The sequence below is a fragment of the Seriola dumerili genome, unplaced genomic scaffold (assembly GCF_002260705.1).
Source record: "Seriola dumerili isolate Sdu_G_001 unplaced genomic scaffold, Sdu_1.0 BDQW01001661.1, whole genome shotgun sequence".
NCBI classification, from domain to species: Eukaryota; Metazoa; Chordata; class Actinopteri; order Carangiformes; family Carangidae; genus Seriola; species Seriola dumerili.
In genome coordinates this window covers 642,137-659,198 of record NW_019175916.1, presented here as the reverse complement: position 1 = coordinate 659,198, position 17,062 = coordinate 642,137, and the positions used below count along the sequence as shown (strand labels likewise).

Sequence of the window (17,062 nt, the reverse complement as noted above, 5' to 3'; positions counted from 1 at the left end):
TACAGCACACTATTACAGCATAGCAGGTATAGTATAGTAGACAATAAACTGGTGAATAACAAGCGTGACCTCGCAGCCGTGTGGCACTGCTGCCTTTTGGAGGATTTTTCATGCAAATATCAGACAAATAATACAGGTTGTTGTGCAGTTAATTAGCTAACAGAATGTTAGCAATAATTAGCAGGTATCGGTCTCTGTGCACACCATACCCAGCTTGTTAGCTTAGCTTAACTTATTAACTAGCTGTTAAGTAGGAGGTTCAGAACTGATTCACTATCACCATGGGCATTGGGTCAGGATGCAGGATGAAAGAACAAAGGCCATTAAACATATATCCAATCCAACAAAGGTTTTATTCTCAGATAATTATTTCAAACATGAAAAAGGAAGACACACATGGGCTGCGGGTTCAGAAAGGACAATAAAGAATAAAGATTAAATTTAACACAACAAATCAAAATAGTCTAATTTATGTACTTAAATTAAAGAATTAAGGATAAAGATGGTTCTCTGAGACTAACAGACAAATTATAGGGACTACAGAGTAACAAACTTCTCCTACCAGAAACTGCCACCCCATGTGAAGGTGAAAAAGAGTGAGTGAGTGGAGTGAAGCTATTAAATAATCCTCTGGTGCCCAGGTGAACTCTATCATGTAAATGAGGGGTGGAGTGAGAAAACAAGAGCCAATCAGTGATAAGGAAAGGAAAGGAAGTGAGGACGGTGAAGAAAGGAAGAGGAAAATGAAATAAAATAGTGCTCTTTTACTACACTAGCTAATCAGCCAAAAAATGAATTAGCCTTGGTTTAGACGCATTAGGCCCATTTTTGGCCTCAACAAGGAGTTAGGTGGAGTCATGGTAATACCTGGACACACACACACACGCACACACACACACACACACACACACACACACACACACACACACACACACAGACACAAACACACATGACTTTATCACAACATGTGCTGTATCTTTCTATAACATTAATATGTGATCAGAAATAACATCTCATCAACACGAGCTGACCAGGGCCGTTTTTTACAGTGTTTCATAGCAGAAAAAGCGCAGGTGTTTCTAATTACATTAACAATGTTCTGTTCTATCAAAGTGTCCTCATAAGACATGACAGTGTGACAGTATAAACTGAAGTAGCAAAATGTAATTCAGCTGTCATTCATTTTACTATTTATACTAATGCTATTATGCTGTGAAATGGTAAAATGATCTGAAAAAGGCCTGCCCTGATAACAGAGCATTCGGGTCAAGTCACTTTGATATTAGGATGAAAAACAAAGAGTAATTGTCGGTGTAGTGTGAATTCCTGAGTGGGTGGTCCCACTCCATCAGTGCCTCCATCTGGCGGCAGCCTCCAAGAACAGCTCCGCCTTCACTCTACTCCTTTCTGCACCATAGACCACCCTCAAACCGCTGACCCTGTCTTGGCCTTTGGAAAAATGGCTGGAGACATACCTTAAGCTACTAAGGCTACAGCACACCTAAGAAAATACACCTGGTCATATGAGCACACTTGACAATTCCCCAGCCAATTTCACAGTTGCTGCTCAAGCATATTTTGTGTGTAAGCAGGTAAGTGAGCATGTACTCATTGAATATGTGTATTTACAGTAAATCTCTTGTGGTAATCCACAGATCTACCAGAATATAAATCTCTGTCAGTCGGCAGTCAATCTGTCTTTGTAGAGAGAATTTTTTTATTTTTTTATTGAGTTGCAGAGAGCAATAACTAATCTGCAAATGTATAAACAACCAGATGAGAACTTAAATGTAACTTCAATGTAAAATATTGCTCCTGACAGCCTACTCTGCTTGCTCATGATAAACCATTGATTACTTTGAGGAAGCTACAGCAGGAGACCTTTTTTTTCAAATGTGCTGTTGCCGCTGGCTACTAGCAGTGCACTAAAGTAATCCCAAAATGAAAATGTGTGATGCTGACGTCTGTGTATTTATTTACCCTTTATTGATTCAAATTTAATGAAATGTCTGATGGCAAAGGCTGAAACAGAGCAGCCATTGATCTGGCTTTGATTGAAGTGATGGTCAGTACTCCCGTGTTGCTTACATTGGACCCAGCCTCAGAGATTAGAATAATATAAGCACATAAGCCCTTGCTTGTTCCTCACGTCTCCACCCATACCCCCCTTCTTCTCCTTCTGTACTGCTCCCTCCCATCGCCCCCCGTTTTCTCCCATCACTGCTCTCTCAATTAACTATAACTAAACAACTTTTTTAATTATAATTGCACTGACAATCTTCTGCAGCATGTTTCTAACCACATTTGAGAGGAGACATATCAACTTTCTCTAATAGAGAGCTTTTATACTTATAAGGTGGTGACTGATCCATATCCTGACACTGTGTAACTTCACTGGGAGCAAGTAAGCCAGTCTCATACACCCGAAACCACTCCCCCTCTCCCTTTTTCCTCACCTTGCAGATGTTAAATAAGGAGGGGGATAACTTTGAGGGGGGCTGCAGTGAGCACAGAGACCCCTCTCAGATCCTTTACTGCCAGTAGAAGAAAAAACACCTAAAAAAATAAATATATTCAGCAAGGAAGCTAAATCAAACTGGTGCACCAAACTGAATAACACTATTTGGAGGAACATGAAAGAGCAAATGTACATTTGTGGATGCACTCTTTTTCTCTGTGGCAGTGTTGACTTTCATTTCAAGTCATTATCTCAACATGTATGCTACAACCAACTAAAAAAAATACACATAGGAAGGCACTTGGTAGAGAACATTCTGAGATGCTTTTTATTTAAACACTACTAGCTGATTTAGACATAGAGAAATGATTAACAGTTATACTAAAGTAGTACATTTTCAAATGCTGGTGTGCTGAATCCATCTACTGTCTGATTCAGGCATCAATAATGTTTCAATACTTGTGGTGATGTTTTTTTTTACTATAATTTGATGACTGATTATAATAGTTTATAAGTAAGGCACAGGTAAAATACCACAAACACTAATAAAAGAACTCTCAACATACATGCTGACTGTGCGTCTCATTGTAACTGAGATTTGTAACAGATTTGTTTCAATCTGTTTCAGTGTCTGCAACCATTCATCTTGTACTCATTTATGAATGCAGAAAACCCTGTGCAGGCAGCCTGATGGGCAGATTTTTTACACTGTTCATCTGAAGGCTTTTTTTCAACCCAGGTGTTTGATTCCAACAGGTACTGCATCCTACATAAAGAGGAGTGGAGAGTGAACAAAATGAGGTTCAATCAGTGTAAAAGTATGCTTCTATTGTACTAGTGATTATACTTACACTCCGTTTGAGTCGGTTGTGGAGCCATCTTTGCCCATGAGGAGATACTGTTTTCCCAAATGTAACTGTTCTTTACATTGACGCCTCTTAACAAAGACTCGAACAGAATTTTCATTCACAAGTATATCTCCATCTGGTGGACAGATGACAGTCATTATATTTATGAAAGCTCCTCCCTGTTTAAACGTAATGGCACAAAACCATTTAAAGATCAATGTTACATCATCTCTTCAGGCTTGCGCTTACGGTCTACTTACGTGATCTGAGTACCTCGGTTACAGTAGTGTTGTATAGCTCAAAGTTGCTTTTTACAGAAACACTGACAACTTCAACAATGTATGCTGAAATATACCAAGAATAAACCAGTTATTAACAACCATTCGTCCAAAACATAGCTTGGTTAGGAAAAGAAAAATATATATAAAGATGGATTTGAGATCTTAATAGTACAGTTGATATTATATACTACATCATATTGTGTGATGTGCAGTACTGACCGTAATCTACTGTAGGGAAGAAGCAAGCATGCTGCACACGGTCATTCTTTTTCAGATATTGATTTCTTTCCAATTTGAATGTCATTTTTAGTTTATGACAGGGTCCTAAGGAAAAGATGAACATAATGCAATTTTACTTATTTACACAAACCTGAAGGGTAAAGCTACATTTATTCACGAGTGTTTGTCAGTTCGGGTCTTAGAGAAATGACCTACTTTCTGCACACTGGCACACATCCTCTGAACACAGTTTGGAAACCATCTTGCTTCTTTGGGGGGCAGAGTAGAACACAGTACACTTTTGGTCTGCAAGGAAAGAACCAACAGCCCATAAATTCTTGGTGAATTAAACAAAGATGTCTCCTGTATCCTGAAGGGTTAGAGAAGAGACAACAAAAAGTTTACCTGGTTCATAATAGTCATAGAACACGGCTGGAGCAGGCTGCAGGAGGCCAATTGGCACTCTCTGTATAGCATCGAAACTAATACATTCCTCCGGTTCAAGAAGCTAACAAGAGAGGAACTCTTTTAGTATTGGGCATGTAAAATTTTTAATGTGAATGTAAATAGATTTTAGTTTTACCTCATTGAAGTAGATCAGCACCCTTCCATAGGAGACTTCATAATGGGAAATGTATTGCTCAGGTTGCTGTTTTAGCTGGGAGGAGAAAATAATTAAACTATTTGACATTATTGCAGAAGAAAAGACCCCTCCTCTCATCTGTGTCTTTGTCTTCAATTTGTTCAAATTGTTTCTTGTTCCCCCAGATAATGTTATGATCCTGTACATTTGTACATTTATGTCATAGCCCCCAGTTGTAAATTCTGAGAAATCATGTTTTTATTTTCTTGTTTTTTTACTTTGGCAAGGACAATGGTGTTACATATAGTAATGCTCATAAAGTTTGGCAACAATCTCTGTGGTGGAGAAGCCAGTCAGAGGCACAAATTAGAAGTGAATTTAAAACAGTCATTGCAAATGAGAATTAAACACGGCGCTAAAGTAAAAAAAATAATACATACAAAAAGACAAGGTGTAAAAACAACAGATCTCAGTTTTACAGTGGGTTATATCAAAGACTATGTCCTGGCAAAGACCAGTAACTTACTGGAGTCTCCACTGAATGCAGGGCCCAGGTAACTTTTTACCTTAAGTTTTTATGTACATAATCTAATCTTTTGCACTGATTCATTCAGGAGAGTTTCGTGTCAATTCAAACTTTGCTCCAACTTCAACTGTCACTACAGCTTCTCCACTAAAGAAAATAATGGGGCAAGACAGGAGGTGTCCAAAATATCTCCCACCACTTTGCGTTGAGGATGACAGTCATGAAGAGGAAGCAGACAGGGCTACTTACCCTGTCCAGGTCCTCAGTTACAGCCTCAAATCCACTCAGTAGTGTGATGTCAGCAATGGCCATTCCTGATAGGTTGTGGCTCAGGCTATGACTACACACACAAAAAAAACCTGATAAGGATTTATGACCTTTTGCTGTAAAGCTCATTGTCTCATGAAGGCTTATGAAGACCATATGAGTCTCATTTAACGAACCTGACACAGACTCTGTAGGTGACAGTCTCGTCTGAATTTAAGTTGTTTTCAACATCTCTCCTGCTTCGGGTGCGAGCATCAAACCACTCAATCGCTGATCGAGGCACTCGCCCCTCTTTTTCCTCATTGGTATCGTAGTCCTCATAGTAATCATAAGTTTCTATGACTTTAGCTAAGGAGACAGAGGTTGATGTGACAGTGTATCTTTTATCAGCAAGCCATATATCTGTGATTTGGTATCGGTGACAAAAACACACCAGTGTACTTCACTTTTCCCTCCACTGTGACGCTGATGGACAGTTTAAGACAGTCATCCTTGGGTTCCAGTAGATGGTAAGCTTTAAGAATCTGTCAAGGAGGTTGGTGATGTTCTGTTAATTATGGCTCTTGTTCAGCATATATACAGAAATGAATGAAACTTACTTTTAGTTTGGCTTGTCCTTTTCCTGACAACTGCACAGCAATGTTGTTCCCACTCAGTTTCTGGGACAACAGACACAAGACAAAACAAGTCATTTTAGAATGAGGTTAAATATTTATGTGTATCGAAGTGAACTGTTGAAATGCTCTATGATACCTTCAGATCTGTTTCCACTTTCTCCTTATTTTCCAGTGCAATCGTTACAATGTCATTCTTTCCTGGGACTCTGAACTCTGCTATTAAGTTTGCTGCAGGACTGTTGGACCTCTTTAGATCATACTCCGCGAGGGCTTCCAGTGCCATGACGGTATCCTGGACACAGTATAAAAAACATTTATAATATGTTAACATATGCACAATGTAGATTTATTTGGCCTACACTGCATGATGTGGGTAAGAATATAGGGGCCATGTCCAAACACATGGATTCTTTGGGTTTAAGCAATTCTAGCATGCTATTCACCTGTGTTGATCTGTAGGTTCCAAAATAGTTTTCTTGGGAGATTAACCAGCAGGCTGCTTTGTCTGCCCACTCGGTATGCTTAAGTGCCACTGCAGTTAGGAGGGCATAGGCTGTTGTCTCTACTGTGATGGCATTTGCCTTCTTTTCATTACGCGTTGTGGGATCAGTTGTCCACAGATAACAGCCATCAGCCCCTGACAATTGAGAAATAGACAATTAGTAAACATGAGAGAAACTGTAATGTCTCAAACAATAGCACACTGTGCCAGACCCATTTGTTGAACTTCACATTTTGAGAACAATGAGTATGGTTGCTCTTAGGGTTGGGCGACATGATGATATAGACAGTGATATGACATAGATTTGTCAGTGGACATATATTTTGTTATATTTTCAACAAAATAATAGCTATCACTTGAACTATTTTGTAGCAATAATCAGTTTTAACAGTTTTTGGACAATGTGTCACATAGTTAACTTTTTGGATTTGATAAAAACAGACATTTTTGTCAGGTTATTTTTTCCATAAACCATGACTACATCATGACTATGACTGATTATATCATGAAATAAATCTCTCTTCTCCATGATAGAGAATTCTATCCATATCACCAACTCCTCTTTCCTTTGATGAAACATACGTTCAATGGCCATTGCTTGAAGTCTTGTCCAGACAGCTGAAAGATCTGTTCCCTCTGGCAGACAAACTGAGAGGCAGTAGGCTGTAATGGCCACAGCATAGGGATGCTGAAGCTCCGCCAGGTTTGACTTGAGATACATTGTTGAACTTGAAATGCTTTCTTCCTGGTAGAAGGTAGCATAAAGGCAGTCAATTAATTATATTCATCTAATCTTCCCAGCAAATGGTACTTTCTTATTGTTATAGTCTTATTTTCGGTGCATTTTAATGCTAAAAGTCAACAGCCACTCTAGCATGTATGTGAGGCTGTACTTAAACACAGCAGTGCTTTGAGCTGAATAGTAATGCTAACATGCTCAAAATGCTAACATGTTGATGATAAGCAGATACAATCTTTACAATTCATCTTGCTTTTATTTTAGCATGTTAGAAATTTGCATTTGAAACATTTCTGATTTAATGGCGCTAGATGAAAATTCAGGGAACACCAAAGTTTTTAGGATTCATCCTAACATGAATGTCTGTATAAAATTGCATGACAGTCCAATATTTCAGTGGACCTGACAATGCTAACATCCAGGATAATACGTTTTTATATTATCTCACCACATCATTTCGTGCTTCAGATGTCAGGAATTGAAGGGACTGGTGCAGTGCAAGAGCTACAAAAGCCGTCAAGGATGCTTCCCGATCTTTGCCTTTCTACATTAAATACACAGGGACAATACTGCATTCAAATCACTGCTGCTCAGTTTTTCATATATATGTTGTAACATGTACACTACGCAGTAACATGTAAAAGAGTTAGGGCGATGAGGTTACCAGGACAGATCTGTGTAACACAGGATGTGGGTCACTGAATGAGCCGTCAGTATTCTGTACTGAGAGCAAATAACGGACTGTGTGCCTGATATCTTCTACTGGTACAACCCTAGCTTTCCGGCCTTGCTGTCCAAATGCCACTGTCTGACGTTGAGCCACCAGTGACAGCACTTTCAACACAAAGGCACTCAGCCTGAGGACAAGAGAAAGAAAAGTAATGGAGCAGAGTGGATGGAAAAGGTTGATTTACAGTTTGACATACTGGAAATAAAGAAAGTTTATTCATCATGTGAGATATTTGATTTGGTTTTGATTACAATTTACTTTAAAGTCAAATTATTCTTCTGAAATTTTCTTGCATGCCAAGGCATACGCTGTTTATCACACAAAAACACAACATTAAACCAAACAACAAAATAAATACTGCAGACATATATTACATCAGACATTACGGCTTAGTAGCTGCAGTGCGATCAATATAAACGCTTACTTCCACATTCAGTCCTTAGTCTACACGGGTACATATAGGCTGACTGAGAAGAGGTTTGAGAAGAGTTTGTCAGACTGAAGAAAAAAATCTGTTCCTCAATTCTTTAATATGTTCAGTTTAGCCCTTAGGGCTCTAAATCCTCTGTTTGATTGAAGAAGCTGATAAGATATGTGCAACATCTGACGCAATATTACCAGCCAGAGACAACATCCTCTTTGTTTTGGCCCATAATATTTGAACAGATATGTATCAGTCTAGTAAGTCTAGCTTTAAGCGGAAAAAAGAGACAAGTGATTGTTAATGAGTGAATTCTTTCTTCACACCACTCTAATCATAGTGTGTTAACATCTGAAAATCTGATAGAAGGTAAAGGTTTAAAACAATCTTGATATGTTTTCAGTCATATCACCAAGCCCTAATGAAACAGAGAAATAGGTTGCAGGTATCAGGTATCAACAAGGTGACATATAAAAAAATACTCACCAATTACCAGAGGCATTTGAACTCCATGGTTTATAAGATCCATCAGATGTCTTGTATGTTAAAACCCTTACATAACCTGACAAAAAAAAGTGTTTCTTTAAAACAAAACTGTCAATAGTCTTGTTGATGACCTGTAGAGGGCACAACATTCATATTATCCCACAATACTAATGAGAAACAGAAAGATACAATTGAAGTCTATGGGTCACTTTTGATTCACAAATAAACTTTACCCAGTTAAAATATGTTACAGATTCTCTGTGGATTTTTGGACCTCAAGCAGCGCTATAGAAGAGTTTTTCTACGAGTGACCTCACCATCACTTATTCTGCCACCATCAACTGGTTTCAGTTATATTGTTTTCTGATTTGCAATAACTATAACTCAATTTTTTGACCAATAATGGGCGCCTCAGTCCGTCACCTGGTAGAGCATGTATCACATGTCAAGGCTGAGGCCTGACTGCAGTGGCTGGGGTTCAAATACTGCATGAGCCCTTTACTGCATGTCATCTTCCCTGTCTTTCTTGTCTCTCTTCACTCTCTCTATCAAAAAATAATAATAAAGGCGGAAATGCCAAAAAAAAAAAAAGAAATCCAATAATAATATTGTGGCGTCCCTCAATAATGAAGCTATGGGTCGTGAGCTTGTTTCACCCATGGTCAATGCCAAAACAACAAATCTTAACTGGTTTCACAGCATAATCTCAGCTCTGTCAACCGACTCCAATAACTCCCCCTCCCTGTTTACCAGGAACAACAACAACCTGTCCCCCTCACCCTAAGCCAGTCACAGGTACGTTGTCTCACAGAAATCCCTGTCATAGGTTGCTGCGATAACTGACAGGCTTCACAGCCTCTAAGCATAAGACACATTCAGTGACAACCTGTAAAACTTAGTAACTGTAATTATGAACCACAGTAACTCCATAACATAATAGTTACATTAACATGTCACCCAGTCTGTTACAAAATATTGGCAAATAAAATTTTGTTTCTATAAAACCCTTAGTATAAATACACAATCTTAATTGATCCCTCAAACACTAAGAAATGTATTGGGCAGGACATTTTACAATTGAACAATACACTTGTCACCACTCTCTGGTGGAGAAACTATGAAATGGTGAATTCAATTCAACTTGAATTCTTCCTCTAGGGACACTGGGTGTCCAGAGCAAATTCCATGTCAATCTGGTCAAGACACATTGTGTAATAGAAACCAACACCGGCAACTTTAGGGTCTACTAATGAACAAAAGGAGCAATCCACATTAACTCTTAATGAGGTCCTTAGAAATGACAATTTAGGTTTATCTCAACCTATTCTCTTCTTTGTTCTAAATTTGTGTGCATGTTTCCACAACAAAGAGTTACAGACATAATTATCAAATGATTAAGACGTTATGCAATTAACTACATGATGCGTTCCTACCTTGCTCAATTTTATCAAAGGCATCATCTCTGGAACCAACAGGCAAGGTAAACCATTGCTCACTCAGATCAAGGTAGCGGAGTGCTGCAGCTGTAGGGGCAAGTCCTGACATTGTCTGTTCACAACATCCTGTAGGCAATCGGATCAGGCTAGCGACCTTCTCAGGAGACAGAAGGTTTATCACTTGTGAACCAAATCCATTCTCTGTCAGGTGAGAGCATTGAAAAGGCAAGACACTGTCATTTAAAAAGATCTGTGAAATTTGTCTGTGTCTGACAATATATATTAACAGTACATACCTTCCACTGAAACAAAAAGATTGGAGCTGGAGTCGGGGACAGTTTCATCTGGTAAACTTCCATCCAAAGTTAAAGTCAGTGTGCGCTTCCCTTTCACAACAGAGAAATACATTTATTAAAACAAATGTGATATATTGAAGATAAAAAAAAATCACAAATATCAAGCATCATTGATGAAAACTGATGAATACTGAAATAACTCACCGTCTAATTTAATCAATTTGGTTTCCTCAACTCTCTGTTCTAATCCTTCTGTCTACAACATGAGATAACAGGAAGCCAAATTACTGTGTGTCCCGTGCGATGTTGACAAATTTGTATTTTCTGGTAGGCCTCTATTATAAAATAATGACTTTGCAGAGAGATAAAATAATGTGTAATTTACTCACCCACACATTCAAAGTCTTTTCAACTGCATCTATTCCATTCCCATTCTCTATATCATAGACACGTATTTTGATGGGTATTGAGCCGGTTACCATGGGGACAGCGGAGAAAGAGACAAACTGGGAGGAATCTGGCTCCACAGTAATGTTAACAAAACCTGTAGTGGTGGCTGAGCCAGGTGAGCAAAGTCCTTCAGTTTGTTCCATATGAACTGCTAACTATAGAATACAGGTGTCCAAAGACAAAAACAACATTAAGAATCCAATTTCAGGTTTTTGTACAGTAGGTGGTAAATTAATTAAGTGCCACTTAACATCAACATTAGGTTATATCTACCTTTAGTTGGTCACTGCCATAGTTGTAGATAACAGGTGAAATGGATATTTGCTCATATTTTCTCACTGAGTATGGCAGTCTCAGTGACACAAAGGTGTTCTTAAATGCTCTGATTTCAGTTGGCTTCACTACACAGAAACCTGAATGAAACATAGAGTAAGTCAGTTGCAGTTAAGAGGATAGAACATTAATAAAGAGGAATATTTATTATCTTTATTCAAATATACAAGATGCATTTGTGAAGTTGGAAGTTTAGTTATTACCACTGGCAGCAGATAATGTGATGATCTGAATTTCCCATGTGGTGATGGAATCAGGTAGAGTCAAGGGATAACTAAAAAAGTTTTCAGTGAAGATAAAATAGGTCAAAAGCTGTAAAATGCATCTGACAAATGCTTTGTCTATTTATAATTTACACTGTAGACTTAAGTTTGTTGTGAACCATGTTCACTGACACTGAACAGTAGAGAAAGCTGAAATTCTCACATTGACAATATTAGAAATAAATATTAACAAATGGAAAACTATGGTTTAGAAAAGCTTGTAGTGGCTGTAACTAGCCACTGTATTTCATTGGAAAAGGAAATATTACATTAAAACTGTCTTAAGTGTTCACTGTCCACCTCTTACCTTCGTTTGCCATTTACATCAAATTCTGTGAATGCAAAGCTTGGAGGGAAAAGTCGTCGAATATATTGAGCAGCAGTGTCCAAGAAGAACTGCTCGATGTCAGCTGCTGTTACAGCTACAAAATAAGAAAATGAAAGGTATGTTTTCAAAATCTGTGATGATCATGCCACAGTTATTAAATGCTGCTTAAACAAGTGTGTAGAGTATTATTTTGTATTATAATGTCCTCATGACAATTTCATCTCACTCCGGCCAAGTCCTTTCAGGGAATCCTCTTGTAGCTTTTTTTGTCTCAGACGCTCTCCTTCAAGGCAGCATTTTAAAAAGGCGTCTGCACAATCTTGATTTTGTCGCACCAGAGAGACTCTCTTTGCTCTTTCCTGACATGTTAGTGTCATAGGGATGAGAGTTAACCCATGACCACAACATTCTTGAAGTATTTCATCTGAAAAGTTAGATTCTGAAAGTGAAAAAGAAGACACATTTTTATGGAACATTGTTGTCAGAAGTATCTTACATTATCTCAGACCAAAGGTGTGATGCTACAGTGTTGTCTCACTTAAGGTCATCATTTCCTGTTGAAGGTCCACGGAGCGTCTATGTCGTGCAGATTGTGAATTACAGTGAAAATCTGAAAAGTACAGCATAAAAGATCATGGGATAAGTAAGTGGACACCTGCTTTCAAGACACTTTCAAGTTTGAATCATCTGGATATTTTTCAGATTAAAATAGGAAAGTCAGATAAAAGCCTGGTCTTATATGCAGACGTCACAGTTTTGTTCTCATCCAATTTTGCTATACCAGCAGTATCCTGTCTTATTTCAAAAAATATCAAGAAGAAATAATAAAACAGTATTTAACTATTAATACCATGTTCAAGCTTGCTAAGGATGCTATATCAATGATTTTCATGAAAATTTGTTTTTGTCATACCCCCTTTCGACCCTGACTCGGACTGAGATACAAAAGACAGGCCAGCATCTCTTAGTACGGATACTGGGTCAGGTCCTCCACCATATGAGCAACCAAGATCATATGACTGCATAGCAGAAAACACCTGAAAAGTGTGAGCAAGAGATTGAATTTACTGTATTGTAATATAGAAGTTGAGATAAAAATAAAAATTAAAAAAAAGAGAAAAAGTATAAAAGGAGGGTGTGAAAGTGATACCTTTCTGGCTGTGAGTTTATTATCGGCATTGAGAGCGTAGAAGGCCTTATCCACAGCAAGCAAAGCCACTTTGGCGCTCTGTCCATCTAAATCAAATTCTAGCTTTGACTGTCTTCCAGGTTCAACAGATCCTTTGTGTTCTACCTAAATTTAAGTTACAATACAGAGATTTTTACATGCTGTTGTCCAAGTTCAACGTTAATTCCATCAATACATTTAAAAAAGCACCCTTTCGCCTCATTTAAAACAGATTCAAACCTATATGAAAACTGTCCCACTCAAATCACTTTATTCAAACACACAGTCAACAGAGGTAAAGCTCTGTCTGTCCGCTGTTTCACTCTGCCCATGCTTCACTCTTATCTGTTCTGTTTACTCACCTTGACCTTTATCTCACATTCATCCGTGACATCTACCCACACCGAGTCTGCAATGATGTCACCATTCTGGTTGTAGAAGTAGCCAATCAGACGGAAGGATGGAACCATATCAGGTGTTATATGTAGGTTGTGTTTAACTGATCTACCAATTGAGTGACTACCATTTTTTATTATGATCCCACGGCTTAGGACCTGCAACAGAGACAATCACAAATGTTCAATTATGACAAACTGCTGCTCTTCTTTCTTAAAACGTATCATGATGTATTTCATCTGTTATGGCTCACCGTGTAGTATATATACCCATCATTTGGGCTATTCACGGTGTTGTATGTAACTGCAAGTAAATGATTCACAGAGTGCATCTTGTTGCTAAAACTCATGTAGAGGTAGCTGTTACTTGGAGATGAAGCACGTCTAATTACTTTCCTCTGTTGCAGGCCGTCTGTGGTCACCTTTTGGAGCCAGAGGTAGAAACTGTTAAAACTGAACAAAAGCAAGTTTGATAAGACCTTCGACTGAGTTTGGGGATACTGACTTCAACAGGAATCTCGTCTATAGTGTCAATATTAAAGGTAGAAAACACTGCCCCCTCCTGGTCAGTAATGCCTTGGAAAGATTGCTCTGAAGATCCTGGTACATTGATGTTTACTGGCACACCAGCTGCTGCAGAGCCGTCTGGGCGACTCATGACCACCTATAACAACAAACAAACTCTTTTACATGCAAAATCATCACAGTCATGTCCTTAGCTGTGTACCCATTTGTTTATTTTATGCATACCACTACATCTAGTGGATATCCAGGGAGGAAGTATGAGCGAGTTCGAGAGAGATCCATGGTGTATTTGTGAGAGACAACAGGAAGATAAACTTCTGCCTCTTGCATTTCACCACCTGTGTCAAAATATGCACATAGCAATATCAGCCACAATGAAAAATCACAATAATATTCACAATATCTTCTCATACTCTCTGAAATACAAGGTGGCACTTCTCAACAGATTTATCCTTATACTTTGAGATAAATTGTTATTAATATTATTTTTATTTATAGTAGTAGTAAAATCATTTTTGTTAATATTGCTATTTTTAAATACCAGAAATATTCCTGTAGTAATACCATCTGTCAGTAAAACTTAGATTATGAATATATAATAAGTAATGTTAATTTTTGAGCCACACAGGGTACTTTTTCACATTTTTGATCGGCTCATATCATTAAAATAATTCTATATCTATTTCATAGGTGTATAGTTATTTTACTGTACATTTAAATAAATAAATAAATAAAAAAAATTAATAATAAATACGTATATAATATATGTATTAAGTGTGACAGTGTGTCCTTTACTTTGTATGTTGGTGACAAATAATCTCAAATAGAGTTGTGCTCCACTTTGCTGTAAATCAGAGAGGGTTTGGTTCATCTTGTTTTGGAGTTGATTATTTATCTTTGCTGTACGGAGAGAAACCTCTGCAGTTCCATCCTGGACCTGCAAGAAATGGCATAAACAGTAGGTTTTGAAGTAATGAAACACTTAAGAGATGCAATATGTGGACAGATTATCTAATCTCATATCTTGAAATGAGCTGCATTATAAATCTTGTATAGGTATATGTTTCCTCACCGAACCAGTCAGCTCCAGTCCCGTGATAGGCTTTATTTTTCCACCATTGGTTGTAGCTTTTCCTACTATTCCAAGTTGGCAATGGTAAGCCCCTTTAACTTTTTCACCATGTGAATACCTAGAAAGAAAATCATTTAAAAATTCTAACTTCTGAAGTTAAGATAAAAAGTGAGTCTGAAAATATAATGATATTGATATGATATAATGAGGCTTGAGAAACGCAACCCAACCTGTATATTGTAAACTATGTGGACTCAGCAGTGAGAGTCCCTAATTATTGAAGGGTGTATTAATCAAAATCTTTATATTAACACTGAATCAAATTACTTAGTAGGCCTATAATTTGAAAGGGGTCACTTTTAGTAGGGTTACATTTCTGCTGCCCTGCAGAGATTTTTAGCCACTTTTAACCTTAGCTTACTTCAGCAATAAGCCATTTTTGAATGAATGAATCAACACTTACATGGCTGAGATGGTGAAGTTAAACTGCTCAGCATTCAGCAAAATATAGTTCTCCTCCATTGCGATGTTCACCTCAAAACTTGGTAAAACTAAGGTGTGTAACAATAATAAATAAATAATGATTTAAGATTGAAAAAAAATAATATTTTAATTTAAAAAGAGGAATATACTTTAATCATATTATTAGCTTACCAAATTTTTGGACTTTGAATTCTCGAGAAACTGCATTGTCTTCATCACCTTCATAGTGTGCTGTAATCTTCCACGTGCCCATTCTATGTAAACAAAACATACGTTTGTTATTAAGGTATCTTGTGTTGTTAAAGTGTAAGTCCAAATTAATTGCAAATGTGTTATTACATACTTAGAGACATCAGGTATGGGGAATATGCCTCTGAGTATTCCCCCCTTTGCAGTTTTAAGGGACTTCATTACTCTGTTTCCAGCAGCATTCTGTAATAAAATGATAAAAGCATGAATCAGTTGTACAGATCTTTCAAAGTCCTCTTTATTCAATTAGCATTAAAGAAAACATATCTACTCACAATTACTGATATTTGGAACACTTCCTCGTGAGGCCTGAATGTGTGGTCAAGAGTGAATATCCTGTACTTCACTATAGAGAGATAATCAACATAATGGCTTTAAATATCACTGTTAATCCTTCCTGTTTTACATTTTTTTCACATTTGTTGACTTTCAATTTACCTTTCTGTGTCGGGTTGTACATTGGCTGATTAGTCTGAATAAAGATATAGCCCCTGTGTTTTGATACCAGGACCCTTGTTATCTTCCTGCTACTGAAGGACGGGCTCTCTGCCACCAGTAAAAGATAAGGTTTTTTTTGTTTTCCCGAGTCAAGTCTTGACATCATTTCCCTGTTTATCTGTAAAGAAGCGAAATAGAAGTTTGGGATAATGACATTTCAGTCTATATAATTAGCTTATGAGTAAGGAAGTTTTCATACCTTCAGCTCAACTGTTTTGATATCCTGTTCGTTAGTACACACAACCGTTTCCTTCGTAGACACAACATAACCTGAACTCTCAAACTCCAGATAGAGAGTGACAGGTCTGTTGAGATGAGGTTTTCCCATCTGGACTAACACTTTCTCAGTAACTCCCACATGAAATACATTGGGTGCTGAGATGAAGAATCTGTACACAAAGGTGAAAAATAGCTCTTCATTGCCATACTTTTTTGCTTATAGATAAACATCTGCAATGCAAATTATTTTGTCTGATATATTACATTGTGACAAAATAATCATTTAACCAGAAAACAAAAAATATATTTGAATCCTCTTTGCATTGAGCACAAATAGGTCAGCATAACATTACATTATTACGCAATCTAGATTTTGGAATTTTACCTTGAGCACACTGAGTCCACAGTCATGATCAGGAGCAGTATTGAAATCATATGACGCTCCATTGTGCAGCTTCTATGTCTTTCTCTGCTCTGACACAGGATTTTGATCAACTGAGGTTTTATTATTTATCCACCCCTGTATTTCTCAATCGCTGGTATGCCCTCCCTCTTTTTTTCCTTTTGAGTAAACTTAGAAATATCTATCATTCCTCACCCTCAAGTAGCATGTGCCATCATATAAACTGAGAAAATCATCATACTGTCACATACACCATGCGTACATGCA

The 17,062-nt window shown here is 37.6% G+C and overlaps 1 protein-coding gene across 1 annotated transcript; it reads right to left on the bottom strand.

The window, feature by feature from the left end:
* Nucleotides 1-2,759: 2,759 nt before the first annotated feature.
* Nucleotides 2,760-16,859, bottom strand: LOC111238774 (complement C4-like). Its single transcript, XM_022768450.1, has 41 exons — nt 16,778-16,859; nt 16,373-16,562; nt 16,114-16,291; nt 15,951-16,021; nt 15,770-15,858; nt 15,598-15,680; nt 15,407-15,494; nt 14,944-15,061; nt 14,667-14,808; nt 14,097-14,209; nt 13,852-14,010; nt 13,601-13,768; nt 13,314-13,505; nt 12,934-13,077; nt 12,697-12,820; nt 12,322-12,393; nt 12,010-12,222; nt 11,763-11,877; nt 11,396-11,466; nt 11,133-11,272; nt 10,799-11,014; nt 10,614-10,665; nt 10,410-10,499; nt 10,111-10,314; nt 8,678-8,753; nt 7,705-7,897; nt 7,489-7,584; nt 6,884-7,046; nt 6,243-6,436; nt 5,936-6,091; nt 5,782-5,841; nt 5,616-5,706; nt 5,359-5,530; nt 5,165-5,255; nt 4,390-4,464; nt 4,212-4,314; nt 4,023-4,112; nt 3,807-3,911; nt 3,567-3,650; nt 3,310-3,442; nt 2,760-3,224 (listed from the first exon to the last, which is right to left on the bottom strand). The coding sequence occupies exons 1-41, from the start codon at nt 16,837-16,839 to the stop codon at nt 3,083-3,085; spliced, it is 5,118 nt and encodes a 1,705-aa protein (XP_022624171.1). The 5' UTR covers nt 16,840-16,859; the 3' UTR covers nt 2,760-3,082.
* Nucleotides 16,860-17,062: the final 203 nt, after the last annotated feature.